The sequence below is a fragment of the Salvelinus fontinalis genome, chromosome 1 (genome assembly GCF_029448725.1).
Source record: "Salvelinus fontinalis isolate EN_2023a chromosome 1, ASM2944872v1, whole genome shotgun sequence".
Lineage (NCBI taxonomy): Eukaryota > Metazoa > Chordata > Actinopteri > Salmoniformes > Salmonidae > Salvelinus > Salvelinus fontinalis.
The window spans coordinates 65,584,953-65,601,677 of record NC_074665.1 but is presented as its reverse complement, the minus strand read 5'-3'; the positions used below and the strand labels follow the sequence as shown (position 1 = coordinate 65,601,677).

At 41.3% G+C, this 16,725-nt stretch overlaps 1 protein-coding gene across 18 annotated transcripts in view; it reads right to left on the bottom strand.

Annotated features, from left to right (window-relative positions):
• The window catches only part of LOC129859890 (dystonin-like), a 189,332-nt gene that overhangs the window by 106,568 nt on the left and 66,039 nt on the right, over window positions 1–16,725 (bottom strand). For 17 of the 18 annotated variants that reach the window (XM_055930113.1, XM_055930129.1, XM_055930172.1 and 14 more), the window contains 6 exons: window positions 7,147–7,313; window positions 5,878–5,990; window positions 5,154–5,260; window positions 2,659–2,778; window positions 2,060–2,155; window positions 1,846–1,973 (listed from right to left, as the gene is read on the bottom strand). In XM_055930113.1, the coding sequence (XP_055786088.1) occupies window positions 1,846–1,973; window positions 2,060–2,155; window positions 2,659–2,778; window positions 5,154–5,260; window positions 5,878–5,990; window positions 7,147–7,313 (731 nt within the window). Of the gene's footprint in view, window positions 1–1,845; window positions 1,974–2,059; window positions 2,156–2,658; window positions 2,779–5,153; window positions 5,261–5,877; window positions 5,991–7,146; window positions 7,314–9,151; window positions 10,671–16,725 lie in introns of those variants that run through there. The other variant, XM_055930188.1, reaches the window with a different exon arrangement.

The window sequence follows — 16,725 nt, the reverse complement described above, 5'->3', positions numbered from 1 at the left end:
TTCTTCAATTCAACCATTATTGGGTTAAAATACAAATAAATATTTGTGAACAGCCATCCATAACGACCACAATCCATAACGCGCAAACAGCTAAATGAGAGAGCAGCAGTGTGATTCACATCAATGCACTATGTAGATAACAATCATAAGTGATATGTGTACCACCACTGCTGTTGTCCTTAGCTTTATTCAAGTTGGATCATCTTTGGATGCTGACAGCAGTCGCACCATTAGAAGACTTTGGCCTACAAAAGCCAATTCCTCACCTTTTCACGTTATCCATCAAACACATTTGGTGTTTCCTCATCGTGGTCTCTGACTTGTGGTCAGAGACCACCAAAAAATCTACCTGAGCTTTTTTTCAATGCTTATTTGAATGTCATTGAGAAAACAGAAAAGTGTCATAATAATCCTTTCTGAATTAAAAGTAATCCTATAAATATTAATTTAGTTTTTCAAATCTGTAATTTGATTACAATATTTTTGCTGGTAATTTAACAGATTACAGTTATCGTTTTTTTTGCAATCAGTTACATTTATTGCATTTTTAACTGTTATTTTACCAGGTAAATTGACTGAGAACACATTCTCATTTACAGCAAAGACCTGGGGAATAGTTACAGAGGAGAGGAGGGGGGATGAATGAGCCAATTGGAAGATGGGGATGATTAGGTGGCCATGATGGTATGAAGGCCAGATTAGGAATTTAGCCAGGACACCAGGGTTAACACCCCTACTCTTACATTAGTGCCATGGGATCTTTTAGTGATCACAGAGAGTCAGGACACCCGTTTAACGTCCCATCCGAAAGACGGCACCCTACACAGGGCAATGTCCCCAAACACTGCCCTGGGGCATTGGGATATTTTTTTTTAGACCAGAGGAAAAAGTGCCTCTTACTGGCCTTCCAACACCACTTCCAGCAGCATCTGGTCTCCCATCCAGGGCCCGACCAGGACCGACACTGCTTAGCTTGAGTGGCAAGCCAGCAGTGGGATGCAGGGTGGTATGCTAGTACAGTATGCTGCTGATTACATGTAATCAATTACTCCACAATCCTGGTAACAGTTTATGGTAACAGGGGTTGTGGCACATACTGTACAACTGGGCTTCTATTGGTTTGCAAAGCCAATAGTTATCTACATAATATCACACAACATTACCAGATATCAACAAGCCAGGTGATTTCCAACATAAATAGTACCTGCAGTCGAAAAACCATTCATGCGAGATGTCATGATAAGAGTACAATGTGCCTGTGACTGTGCCAGAATGTCAGCTTTTTAACAACCTGATGTTGACAAGAGATTATGGGAACACCCACCATCAGCGCTCTAAAGTACCTGAAAAATATCACTGAATGGCTTGAGCCGATACACTAGGCATGGAATCACAGCACAATTAATGCCTACAAACCCGACCTGAGACATAGAAAGTGTCTTTTAGGGAAAAAATAGATACTTCAGTTTGAAGAACTCAGAATTTAACCAAACCACAGACCACAGCATGTACAAGGGTAAAGACCATGTCATTTCATGAACCACAGAATAATCAAATTACTGCACATCCTTAAACAGAAGTTTAGACACAAACGTCTAATTATAAAAGAGGGGGACTGTAACACAAATAAGCAGTTCACCAGAGCACTCACCATTGACCCTGAAACCAATCACTAAATACAGTTTTTCATAGTCATTCTAATCAGGCAATTGGGTAAAATCTTCAATCTTAGTTAGCTCATGTACTTACATGACTTACATGGCTGTCATGTAAATACGGGATTAGAATTACAAATCATAGTAGTGTGTGGTGCACCAGCAGCATCAGAAGGATGACCCTTCATACCTGTCCACTTCAGGCCTCAGGCTCTTCTCCCTCTCCAGCATGGCCACGATCAGCTTGCCCCATTCCTTCTCCACATCATTGGGGTGAAATCCCTGAGGCAGCTGGATACGACCAAACTCCATCCACACCTGTCCCCCAACACATACACAGCAACATCTTAGTTAAGTTCATTGTAGTTTGCTTGTTTGGAAAGAGCTGTATCGCGGTAGCATACCTCCAGCATTTTGTAAAGATGCTTGATTTTGCTCTTCTCGGTTTCTTTCAGTGGGATTTCATTCTCTTTAAACTGCAAGTACTGTGTATAAAGTGCCTGTAAAAAAAAACATTAGTTCAGTGCAAACATAGCCACATATCAAAGAAATATTGAATCAATAGAATCAATACATTTTGTCTCTGCTATCATATATGCATCTAATATCTGTGTATACTCACACTAGTCTGATTTAAAATTACTGTACCACACAGAGCTCCTGTTGTATTAGCAGCTATGGACTATTTGAAATAAACAGAGCTGCTCTCTGACACCTGTCAATATAGCTCGCTTTAATATTTCATTTCATTAACATGACGCTACTTATGGGGCCATTTGAAGCCTCAGAGAGCTTGGGCTCCTAGCCTCAGGCTTTCAGGGCCAAGCTCTATAAACTGATATCCAGCTTACTGAAAACCAACCAGACAAACACTCCAGATATTGGAGGCTTATTGGAGGTTAATTCTTGATCAAATTAGGGATCTTTCTACCATTCAATATGGCAGAAAATGTGTTCATTCAAGCTGCATTTGATCTGTAATGACATTTCCTTTGTGCTTTACCTTTAGTTCCACTGGGTTGTTAGGGAACGCTCTGTCTGACATCAATCCCACGTTGTGTTTGATCCACTGGATCAGGTAATTCACCATGTTCTGGTACTCTACCCATTTGATATCAACATCCTGTTAAGAAAAAAAATATCAGTATTAATCAATACATTGGCTCATGTAGGGATATATGCATTTTCTAAATGGACCAAGTTCTTGGGGTAGAGCGTATTTTTGAGCGTATTTCAAGTCGTTCAAGCAATACATCTATAGGGCAACTTGTCATAATATTTATTTGAACAGTTGGTGCTATACAAACTAAACTACAAAAACAAGTAGTTAAGACTCTTTGCTGTGGTTATTAGTGTACACACATTTCAGCATTCTTCCATCGCATTTAAAAGAACATTTCTACAATTTTCTCAGAGGGCTTTCAGCAGCTAAATACTCCCTTTTAGCATCATGCTCAGACTTACAGTATTTGCCTCAACAAAGCCAGATTGAAGAAAATGCCTTCCAATAGACATATGAGTGATGCAATGGAATGCATATTTGCATTTAACATCTGTGCCCAATCCCAGCCAAGAATCAAGTTTCGAATCAAAGTTGAGATCCAAGTAAAGAATACAGTCAAGGAAGTATGCCAAAGGTAAGGCAAAAATACTTGTCACTGATGTGAATTCAAAGGATCTGTGTGAAATATACAGTTGAAGTCGGAATTTTACATACACCTTAGCCAAATACATTTAAATTCACAATTCCTGACATTTAATCCAAGTAAAAAGTCCCTGTCTTAGGTCAGTTAGGATCACCACTTTATTTTAAGAATGTGAAATGTCAGAATAATAGTAGAGAGAATTATTTATTTTAGCTTTTAGTTCTTTCATCACATTCCCAGTGGGTCAGAGGTTTACATACACTCAATTAGTATTTGGTAGCATTGCCTTTAAATTGTTTAACTTGGGTCAAACGTTTTGGGTAGCCTTCCACAAGCTTCCCACAATAATTTGGGTGAATTTCGACCCATTCCTCCTGACACTTTTTCAGTTCTGCCCACAAATTTTCTATAGGATTGAGGTCAGGGCTTTGTGATGGCCACACCAATACCGTGACTTTGTTGTCCTTAAGCCATATTGCCACAACTTTGGAAGTATGCTTGGGGTCATTGTCCATTTGGAAGACCCATTTGCAACCAAGCTTTAACTTCCTGACTGATGTCTTGAGATGTTGCTTCAATATATCCACATAATTTTCCTTTCTCATGATGCCATCTATTTTGTGAAGTGCACAAGTCCCTCCTGCAGCAAAGCACCCCTACAACATGATGCTGCCACCCCCGTGCTTCACGGTTGGGATTGTGTTCTTCGGTGTTCTTCGGTCATTATGGCCAAACAGTTCTATTTTTGTTTCATCAGACCAGAGGACATTTCTCCAAAAAGTACGATCTTTGTCCCCATGTGCAGTTGCAAACCGTAGTTTGGCTTTTTTCTGGTGGTTTTGGAGCAGTGACTTCTTCCTTGCTGAGCGACCTTTCATGGTTATGTCGATATAGGCCTCGTTTTACTGTGGATATAGATACTTTGTACCTGTTTCCTCCAGCATCTTCACAAGTTCCTTTGCTGTTGTTCAAGGATTGATTTGCACTTTTCGCACCAAAGCACGTTCATCTCTAGGAGACAGAACGCGTCTCCTTCATGAGCGGTATGACGGCTACGTGATCCCATGGTGTTTATACTTGCGTACTATTGTTTGTACAGATGAACGTGGTACCTTCAGGCATTTGGAAATTGCTTCCAAGGATGAACCAGTGGAGGTCTACAATTTATTTTCTGAGGTCTTGGCTGATTTCTTTTGATTTTCCCATGATATCAAGCAAAGAGGCCCTGAGTTTGAAGGTAGGCCTTGATACATCCACAGGTACACCGCCAATTGACTCAAATGATGTCAATTAGCCTATCAGAATCTTCTAAAGCCATGACATCATTTTCTGGAGCTGTTTAAAGGCCCAGTCAACTTAGTATATGTAAACTTCTGACCCACTGGAATTGTGATACAGTGAATTATAAGTGAAATAATCTGTCTGTAAACAATTGTTGGAAAAAGTCCTTGTGTCATGCACAAAGTAGATGTCCTAACCGACTTGCCAAAACTATAGTTTGTTAACAATACATTTGTGGAGTAGTTGAAAAACAAGTTTTAATGACTCCAACCTAAGTGTATGTAAACAACTAACTTCAACTGTACATGCAGTGATTGATTTAACATGGTGATAATCACATTCATAAAAACACATTTTACTGTGTTCGCTTTCAAGAGGAAAGTACACTGCAGTCAATGGATTAAAAGGTATAAGTCAACCCATGCTGTTAATAGGAATATGCTGCTTTGTATTGAGGTGAACTTTGCTTTCATTATATATATTTTTTTTTAAATACAAAACAATTTTCTTAACTATAATTGCATAGGAGATTTAAGTGTGCTGTACAAGAATCTGTTCATCATGTACGTACATTTGCATTGATACCGTCAACACCATCAGGTACTTTAGGGAATACATCATACAGTGTGGAGACGTATGTGATGACCGACTTCTCATCAGGAGACTGCACATCCATGTCTGGTGAGAAAAGGTGAAATTAGATCAAATACACAACACGGTCATCATAAGGTACTGTACATGATACCAGAAAGTTTTTAAAATCAGACGTGAATACTCTGGGCTATTTGAATCCTATTCATGCCATATGCTTGTTGTGTCGTTTTCATTTTGTAAAGCATCTAATAAAACAAATAGCAGCCAGTATAACTGTAGGATCTTAATTTGAGGCAGTTTGCTACAGCAGGAAAATAATCCTGCAGCAACCTGAAATGTCAAATATTATGTGAATTACAATTAAATGGGAATATTTTTAGAGATTAATACATTTTTCATAAGGGAAAATAAACTCTGAAATTGGAAATTACACAGTTTAGAAGTCTTTTTAAAGCTTAAATACACTACAAGTTACACATTTCCTGCACTGCAGGAAAGTTCTCCTGCAGCATGGTGATCAAGTGCAGATCCTGCATCTGTAAGTAAAGCTGTGTATAGAAGTCATCTCCCCACTCGGGTAATAATGCATTGCATTTCTTCAAGCTGATTTACTCTAGCAAAGAGGTGTTAATGGCAAATGTTAACCTGCTGTGTCAAACAAACTGTTAGAGACGAGCATGTGGACCAACAGAACAACTCACCCTCAGGGTCCAGTAGTCTGGCCACCCCAAGCCGTTCAGCCACACCAAAGGCCTGTTCTAAGTTTGACCGGCTAGTCTGAGCCGACACTCTGCCCATATCCACCAGATCAGGTCTGCAACGGAAGAGAACATACTAATGGAGCTCATCTGTTTTATGAAATGTTAATGTGATACTTTTGGATGTGGAAGAGCACAAATGTAGAATTTTGGCAAATAAACATTTAGGGTGGTTTGTTTTGTTATGTTTTAGGTTATTTCAGCTATTTCAGCACACACTAACTATTCTTCTTGAAATATGTTGGTATTAGTAAGGAACTTCTCATTGAAGAAAACTTTGAAGAAAGTGTGAGGAAAAAATGGTTAGCAATGTTAAATGAGCCTCTAATATACTCCTGTCAATAGTAAGCTAACTACAGAGGAAATGCCTAGGGACACAGTGCAGTCCCAGACTTTCCAGAGAAATAAATATGCGTTTTCTCAAGAGCCAAAGACAGTCAGGCCAGCCAAAAAGAGGTCAATGGTTAAGTTAAACAATTCCACATGACCCACACATACATCAATAACTTGTGTTGGGTAATGTGTCCATTGAACTTAAGAAGGCTAGGACTGCAAATAGTGATGTGACATTGACCATAACAAACAAAAGAGAGGCGGGAGAAAGGAGAAATACCTTTCCATCTACTGCAGTCTAGTTCATGTCATTTTAGGTCAGTCCAACAAGGTAGAATATACAGGGTCTGAAATCCGATACTGTCTAACTGAAAATGCAACCACTAAGTGCTGCCTTATTGGGTTGATGGGAAACAGAGAAGTCCAAGACTCAAAATGTGGTGGTGAATCACAGACGTGACTCAGCAAAAGACATAAAAGTAAACAAAGGAGGAAAATAGTTATGTTCTTATGAACTGTAAATTGTTGCTGTTATAAACTGGAAATATACTCATATGAGGTGATATTCCAGTTAAACCCTGATGAAAGACTAATTATATATATTTTTTAAACATATCCCTAAAAAAGCATTGTAAAGCAAACAATAAGGCCACTGTGCTGGAATTTAAATTAAATATAGGGATTGGTGATACAGGGGTCTATTTTTCAGATACAGGTTCCGTATATCAAGTGGTACCTGTATTTATGAATGAGGGTGTTACCTGTATTTGTAAATGGTGTTATACATGTATTTGTGAATGATGGCATTGCCTGTATTTGTAAATGGTGTTACCTGTATTTATGAATGATGGCATTGCCTGTATTTGTAAATGGCGTTACCTATATTTGTGAATGATAGCATTGAACAGCCTCCCATCCCTCCAGGAGGTGGTGAAGTTGTTACAGCGTACACCCACATAGCCCTCTGTCATCTGCTGGGACCACATCAGCAGCCGCTCCTTGGCTGTCATGTCCTCCGACTCCCCGCAAACATGGATCTCAGAGATCTGGAGAGGAACAACACAAACAAGTTATTATAAGGAACAACACAAACTAGTCTTTACACCTACATTACCATCAAACACCTAAATTACCATCAAGCATATGGGTGAGACAGACTATATCGGGAACAATAAAGTATATCATACCTCATGGAAATACTTCAGATGTTAGGAACATATGTTTGAATTGGGAGCCAATCTAGAGTCACAGATAGAATAACTAATAACAACATAAATGTGCTACATTCATTATATTGTGTTGAATGAATACACACATGATAAATGTCTGCACCAAATTCATACAGCTACACCTCAGTAATTCCTTATTTGATTCATACTGAATCAGTATCCCTATTGGACATCTCAAATTGGCAGCTGGATAATAAATAATCCATTCGTTGGCACAAGTTAAAGAGTAAGGGTACGATGATCTTAAACCAAACGCATTCCCCTGACGTTTCAACACAGTCGACATCAGGAAGCAATTCCATGTATCTATGCTGGAGGAAAAACATGATCACCTCTGACCTTGACAACAGGAAGTGACCTTTGAGCCTCTTCCTGCTGTTGTCATGCTTCATGTTTCGCTAGGCAATGCTGACCTAGCTACACATTAACAATCGTTGAGTAAGCAAAATGATGGTAGCACTTTATTTGGAAAGTCCCAAATATATGGTTTGTAGATGTTCAGTATACTGTATGTTCAACTAACTGTCAACAAAATTACAACTATCTATTAACCTTAGCCCTAAATCTGTCCCAAACCGGTGAGCAAGCAAAAATGGACATTGAAATTGGGGTTGAATGTGAGTAACACAACATATTGTAGCAGTCGTGTTCAGTAGATTTGGGGGCATACTAAAAAGATGATGCTATGTGCTGCCAGATGGACCACTAATTTGTGTAAAAATTGCTCAAATGACCCCAAGGTTGTTGCACTTTTCTATACTTGGAATTACGTCATGGAAAATAGTGGTCCTGCCGTGATAAGCTGCTTCCTTTGGTATTTTACCTTTAGAATCCGAAAGCTGGGAAATCTAGTAGCAAAACACAGACACTGATATAAACTGTGTCTTAGAAGTAAGGAGTGAGAGAGTTATATGGACCTGGGCAATCAAAACATCAACATTTCAAGGAGAATCAAAGAGAACAAATAACCTTTCCAAATGCCAGCTGTTTATCACTGAGGTATACAACATTTTAAAGATCAAAAAACAGTTTAGAATCTGGTTTGACATAATGGGTAGAACCTTAGTAGCCAAGCTCGAGCAGAGGTGAGGCTCACAAGAAACACTGCTGAGTGAAATATCTTGTGAGGAGAATCATAGCAGTGAAACAAGCTAATTAACTACTCAGCGCTTTCTAATTATCTCTGTGTCCATGTGTTGTGGCTTTGTAGGCTGTATATTACAGCTCCACATCACAGCATGTGATGATGCCAGTTATGTTGTTGTTTGACTCAAAGGGAATCTAAGACTATGTCATAGTATAATTATAGTTGTCTTCTGAATGGTTTTAGAGCGCAAATGGCGGTTAGCAGTCTGCCAGTACAGCATACGGAAAGATTGTGCTGTGAAGTCCAATCACACATCAACACAAACACTGTCTCCATGCAACACCACTGCAATAGAACAACACTTCACAGAAGAATGAAAACATACGAAAGCAAAGATCATGTTTGCTATTTCAGAATAACAGTGCATCTGTATCATGTAAGAGGAACCAAACCAAGCCACCAGTTGTACAGTATTACAGAGTTACAGTAGCAAGCTACTGATACGGTAGCACATTACATTTTGGTCCACACTTGTTGGCTGGCTATAAATAGCCTGCACTTAGTTTACCTCCTGTTGGGCGGATGTACACTTGGCAGATGCTTGGAGAGGCTCCAAATAATCTGGAGAGCGGGACCCTCCATCAGAACAGCTGTGAAACTTCCTCCTCCTCTTCCTGTGCACTTGAGTGCTCCATATGATTTTGGGGAGCCCTTCTAGGTTCCCAGATAGGTTGTGATCTCCGCCTCCTCTCAGGGTCCGGAGCATATGCTCCACGGCTCCGAATGTCACCGCCCGCCTCAGCTGCCTATGTAGCAGCTTCTTCTCCAGCAGACCATCCTTAGGAGTGATACTCTTGGAGGTCTTGGTGATGCCATGGAGCTTTTCCTCTCTGTCTGTCTGGTGTGCAGAAATCCATCCAGATCGCAATGCTAACTTCTTCCCAAGAGGAACTTTGGGGACCTCCCCAACATACACCCCTTTGCTGATACTTCCCAGCCTAGGTCTGGGTGTCTCCCCTTCTGGTGCCCCAGCCTGGCTCTCCCTGATGCTCCTGTCTGCTCCATGCTGGAGCTCTACCCTTCTGGGGATATCCTCCTCACTCTGGACACTTTCTCCTCCTCGGCTCCGGAGGGATTCCGGCCGCTGAAACTCCCCCGATTTCCTCTTCTTCTTCCTCTGGAAGTAGCGCCGGCCGCGGAGCTCTTTGGACTCAGGGCTGAGCGGAGCTTTGGTGGGATCCACATAGCATTCCTCCTTGGGGCCCCGCACACAGCCACACACATTGCCCATGACTGTCCTAAGTTCCCTTTCTATAAACAGCGTTAAGTTCCTAATTTCACACTGGGATTCCGTGAGTGAACTTAACTTGATCCAAAGCTCCGTTATTCCACCAAGAGGCAGCCATAGTTTTCCTCCAAGGGGGCGGAGAGGAAGCTACGGCAGGCAGCCCGGCAGCAGACACAAACACCCCTCCCCTCCACACAGCGCTGGGTTAGCTGGAGAGAGAAAGTCTGTCTGTCTCCCAAAAGAAGCTAAAATTTCCCAGGCACTTCCTTCTGTCACTCCTTTCTTCTGTGACTGCTCTCCTCTCTTCTCAACTCTGCTCTGCTCTCAGGAATCGTCTCTCAGTCTCTGACCTTTGAAACATTTCCCTGGCCCGGCTAATCCAACAACACCATAAATGCACTGCAGGAGAGGCAGAGGCACAGCAACGTCCCACAAGTTTCTACTTCACAGCTCAAAGAAAGAGAAACAGTCCTAGTTCCTGTTTTGGTCTGTCCTCCTGTGATGTCCTCCTCATCTGAAGTGTAAACACGGGCACCTCCAGACCCCCTTCGGGTGTTAAGTTTCCCCAAATGTGCCTGTCTGTAACGAGGCTGCCGGTCTGAGGAGGGCAGAGGGAGCGAGGTGCGGCAGCGGGACAGGATCAGATGGCTGTCGGTTTTCTGCTCTGCCGGCTGATGACCACTGATTACACCGTATGGGAAAACTTTGCTCAGAAAGTTGGCCTAACCTGATAGGCCGTACCAAGCAGAGAATCCCTGCCTATCATAGGGGCTTTAAAAATAACAGGGCAGCATGTGTCAACAAAAGCAGCCGATGCAAATCCTGCTAGGCTAACAAAGCACTTTGACTTTGCCTATCAATCAGACTGTATACAATCGCAAAGCCAGAGGTGGGGCTTGAGTCCAATGGTTTAAACAAACACTATTATCCAATCGGACGATTGCCATCCCATTTCAAATGGGGGCAAATACAGTATACACTTTTCACAGGAAGTGACTCATGTATATGACCTATGGAACATACATAATGATTCGATTATATGTCATTATATATGTGACATATGTAGCAAGTACGGTCCATGAAAGGCATATAAAGCTTGTGTTTTTTTTAAATATTCAACAAAATGTTCCGAACAACCACAAGTGAGTTGACAAATTGAGCTAAACTGGCAAGGCCTCAGGATGAGTGTTGATTGAAATAGTATAAATCATTTCTTTGCATAGCCCAACTAAAAATAACTGTCCCACCAGGCTCTGGCTCTATTCTGACGGCAGTGACATTTCCCCTGAAGGTTACAGTCTGCTAGGCCCTGCAGTTTACATACTGTATACCTGGCTGGCTGCAGTACATACACAATACACAGTATACTTACCACAAAAGCAAAACTACTTGATCAACCACAACACACGAGCAGCCTATTTTTACTTTCATAGAAATCTACTTACTATGTAAATGTTCATATTCATTCATGTGGTGTTTCAATAATATCAGAGTTTTGAAAAACTGTAATTTGTCATTCATTGCAAACCAATGTGGAAAATGTAATTACAGTCTTTCAGCATCGAATAAAGTCTTAATATATAGGCCTATATTTTGCTGACTCATCTTAGCCTTTTTTGCAAAGTCATCATACTTTATCCTTTCATCCTTTTTATCCACCTGTCTAACAGGATGTTAGTGCTCCCTGCAAATAGCTCTGTCTTTAATCTCTTGTTTGATCTGCCAATGACAAAGGCTAGAGAGGGGTGGAAGGATGGAAGGAGGGAAGAGAGACGTGTACATTATATTGAGATGGAAGACTTCATCCTGTCACATTCACCTGTATTATCAACCCTGGTGAAACAAGTCAAGGCCTCCACATTTGTTTTCGTGTGCCTCTCCGGACCTCAGTTTATTGAGACATCTAACAGGACCTTGACTGTAACCCTTGGAGACCTTGACTGTCAGTCAGACGACACTGCAGAGACCAAAGAGCTACAGTATGGAGCATCGTCATGGCAAAGTATTCAGGTTTCACTGCAGTTATTCACATGAAAGGAAGACAATGCACCAGTCTTCTCAATGCCTTGTCCCAAGGGGGGTATGCAATATGCGTCCCATTGTAGGGAATACCACAGAGACTTCAATGTATTCCGTATGTAAACGCACCTGGGAGACGACTCTGTAAACCAATTGTCAACAAGAGGTAGTAGTCTGAAACACTTCTGTATAACTTTACTCGCTACAGTTTATAGCTTCCGTTCCTATCAAACCATAGCAAGTGACGGATGAATGACACATTCTCAGAAGACATTCTTAAAATAAAAAATATCAGAGAAGTAATACAATGTCATTGGATGAGCATGACTGAATGGCTGGATCATCATACTAAAGGTAATGTCAACTTAGTCCTTCCAAATTCTTTTTAATAGAGTCACGTAGCATCCAAACAGGGTTGGGTTCATCGCTATGTCACATAGTGTTTCTGCCAGCTGGGCTTAAACCCCACACATAACTGATCAACATTTTCTCCCTCTGTGCCCTGCAACCCTGAAAAATCAAGAATATACAGGTCCATAGCTACTAGCTAGTACAAATGCCCAACGGCTCGCATGAGTGACAGGGGCAGGTGTAGGCACACATCACCCAAGCTACCTGTCAGGATGTTTTATGATTCCAAGCCATAAGAAAAAACTTTAATTATTCTTCAACAAGCACTTCAAATGATTCACTTTCAAAATATTCAGTCTTTTTTTGTGTTTTTATCAGACCTCGATGAGTCTGGGATGTGCAGGCAACAGAGGAGAGAGGGTAGATGTTGAAGCATGCAACTAGACATCGCTGCTCTCTGTCTGTTGGATTGTCAAGGTGTTTTCTGTTGTAGATGAACTGTGGCTAACTATCAGTGCTTATTTGTCCATGTCCTTCTACCATGGTCTGGTTCTAGGTCAGGTCCTTCTACCATGGTCTGGTTCTGGGTCAGGTCCTTCTACCATGGTCTGGTTCTAGGTCAGGTCCTTCTACCATGGTCTGGTTCTAGGTCAGGGTGTCATAACGCTAACTATCAGTGCTTATTTTTCCATGTCCTTCTACCATGGTCTGGTTCTAGGTCAGGGTGTCATAACGCTAACTATCAGTGCTTATTTGTCCATGTCCTTCTACCATGGTCTGGTTCCTGGTTCTAGGTCAGGGTGTCATAACGCTAGCTACTGCTAATATTCCTCTCCCATACTGTAACCCAGTAGAGTCAAGCCTGCAGGCTGACTGTGCCAGTTATATTAATAATCCATAGCAGGGGCCTGAGCGAGCGAGAGCGAGAGCGAGAGCGAGAGCGAGAGCGAGAGAGAGAGAGAGAGAGAGAGCACTAGCGAGTTGTGCTTCACTAGGCCTCAGAAATGCAACACTAGATCATCCTAGTGCTGCTACTGATGTGCCATACACCCCCCAGTGTGCAGGCGTGTGTGTGTAGGGGTTTACGGCTTGACCCCTAATACAAGCCAATAGCTTCCATATGCACGTTGGTGAATGTACAGCTGCAGCAACACAGTAAAGACTGTGTGTGGTACTACACAGACATGGGCACAAATGTTCTCAGGGTGTGGGGACACAGAAAACAGATGAACATTAGTACTGCAGGCGAGACGAAGGAAGGGACACTTACTCTATACAAACAAACTATTTCCTGCACTCGTCATCACACAACACATAACACTGGAGGGAGGGACGTGTGTGTGTGTGTGTGTGTCTCAGTCACCTGATCTCAAACCAATTGAACCCTTATGGGAGATTCTGGAGCGGTGCCTTTTTTTCCACAATCATCAACAAAACACCAAATGATGGAATTTCTCGTGGAAGAAAGGTTTCGCATCCCTCCAATAGAGTTCCAGACACTTTTAGAATCTATGCCAAGGCGCACTGAAGCGGTTCTGGACGCTCCTAGTCGCCCAATACCCGATTAAAACCTTTTATGTTGGTGTTTCCTTTATTTTGGCAGTTACCTGTATATGCCAGCAGGCAAACTGCCACAGACGTAGGCCTATGTTAAAATAACCATAGGCATGACACTTTGTTAGACTGGTTTGACATCTTGTGGCCAACGAGGGAACAACAGCTATAAAAAGAGAAACTGATAGTTTAGATGAGTGGTCACCAACCTTTTCTGAGTCAAGATCACTTTCGCTGTCAAAAAGCAAGCTGAAATCTATGGCGCAGATTTTTTAAACAGAAGTTAAAAATGTATACATTAACCTAATAAAAACAGTTCTGTAAGAATGAGGTTTGTGCAGAAGGCCTAATACATTATCACAGCATTTTTTTTATTTTTTTTATTTCACCTTTATTTAACCAGGTAGGCTAGTTGAGAACAAGTTCTCATTTGCAACTGCGACCTGGCCAAGATAAAGCATAGCAGTGTGAACAGACAACAACACAGAGTTACACATGGAGTAAACAATAAACAAGTCAATAACATGGTAGAAAAAAAAGAGAATCTATATACAATGTGTGCAAAAGGCATGAGGTAGGCAATAAATCGAGTAATTACAATTTAGCAGATTAACACTGGAGTGATAAATCATCAGATGATCATGTGCAAGAAGAGATACTGGTGTGCAAAAGAGTAGAAAAGTAAATAAATAAAAGCAGTATGGGGGGTGAGGTAGGTAAATTGGGTGGGTAGTTTACAGATGGACTATGTACAGCTGCAGCGATCGGTTAGCTGCTCGGATAGCAGATTTTTTAAAGTTGTTGAGGGAGATAAAAGTCTCCAACTTCAGAGATTTTTGCAATTCGTTCCAGTCGCAGGCAGCAGAGAACTGGAAGGAAAGGCGTCCAAATGAGGTTTTGGCTTTAGGGATGATCAGTGAGATACACCTGCTGGAGCGCGTGCTACGGGTGGGTGTAGCCATCGTGACCAGTGAACTGAGATAAGGCGGCACTTTACATACTGGCTATATACCTGGCCTACCAATATTGTTCTTCTCAGACCAAAATATATTTCAAAACTCGAGCTTTGACAACAAAATAAATCAGTTTGTGTAGCACTTGCAAGGACATAGCTGGGTATAAATTGAAATAATTTGCTTTTTTATATTACTGGACTAATCTGTCATGGTGTTTTCAAGACAATAGGGGGGAAAAACTAGGTCAAATTATGACGTCAGTGATCTTGAGGTCAGAATGTCGGAGCTCTAGAAAGATGCCCGAATTTCCAACTTGGAATTCTGAGTTGATCTTGTTTTTTTCAGGGTTTCCCGTTGGCTTGAACTGAAGTCGGAAGTCGGAGATTTCCAAGTTCCCAGTTTTTATTAACACAGCATTAGTCTCAACAGAGGGAGGGTGAGAGCAGCAGAGGGTCCGCCTATCGGGGTCACTGCACTCTCCTTCCTTTCCTCTAGTGAGACTGACCAGAGAGTAGGGCTGTGGCGGTCACAATTTCGTCAGCCGGTAATTGTCAAGCAAATGTCGGTCTCACGGAAATTGACTGTTAATTAACATAAATACATTTAGTATCTCCTGGCTTCCACACAACCCACTGATGCAGACCTTTGGAACATCTACATTTTAAAAAGTATAATAAATCCATGTAATATAGCCTACACCTTCACAATAAATCCATTTTCTTTTTTTGACAGGTCGAAAGAAGCATGATATGAAGAAAATTTAGTCTATTTCAGAAGAACAGAATAGCATACTCTGAGTTGTCCTTATGTTAGGTCCTAATGTGGCTATGCCAAATGGCTGTGGGCTACACTAGTTCATTTAGCAGACAAGATTTGCTTAGAATTCTGTGGCATTATTTTATAGTATGAAGAATACAATTGAACGAAGCTGATCAAAATAGAAAGGATATTTTCTCCAAACGATTTGAGGGAGTGTACACATACGGCTATTCTGTGTTGAGCGGCTAACAAAGAAATAGGTATTCCTACAGTATATGCTTAATTTAGAGTTAATGTAAGTTTAGTTGTTCTACAAACGTTGGGCTATATGTTTAGATTTTTAATACATTGTAAGGCTGCAAGATGCAACTAATGACGATTTGAAAAAAGTTGCTTGAAAGGGATGAGCTCTGCTTAGTTTTTTTTGCGCAGGCTGTACACACTACATCAGTCACTCATTCGCAATTTGACATGCCTAGAATTTCACGGTGGCATCTCCTTTGTGTGGCCGTAATGCACACTAAAAAAAACCATGTAATTTGAGGCCAGTGACCATTGTGCCCTTCTCCCTGAGTGCTGAGCATCACATCTCATTCACATGGCTCTCCGTCACGTGATCGGGTCTTTCTCACAGGCTACAAGTGAAGACAGACACATCGGAGACGCAACTGCGCGTGTCCTTATCCAATTCCTAGGTGTATACTGAAGATTATTTATTTATTTAATTTATTTATTTAACTAAATAGTCAGTTAAGAACAAATTCTTATTTACAATGACGGCATACACTGGCCAAACCCAGATGACGTTGGGCCAATTGTGCGCCGACCTATGGGACTCCCAATCACAGCCGGTTGTGATACAGCCTGGATTCGAACCAGGGTGTCTGTAGTGATGCCTCTAGCATTGAGATGCAATGCCTTAGACCGCTGTGTCACTCACCACTTAGAAACAAGATGTCCTAACAAACAGCAAAAGCCCTAGCCTATGTCAATCTACTTTCACCCATAGTACAAACGTTGACCTATTCTATTTTGTGCGAGAAATAAATATTCCAAACATAGTCTGGGACAGTTGTGGGATGCGATAGATCCCAAATTGAAAAAAAGTTTTTTACGCAATGTGGCTGACGCAACAGATCAGAACGTGTAGCTTAAAATGCTGATAAACTATTAGGCTATATCTTCACATTATAAGCGCAGCGATGCGCACACGGT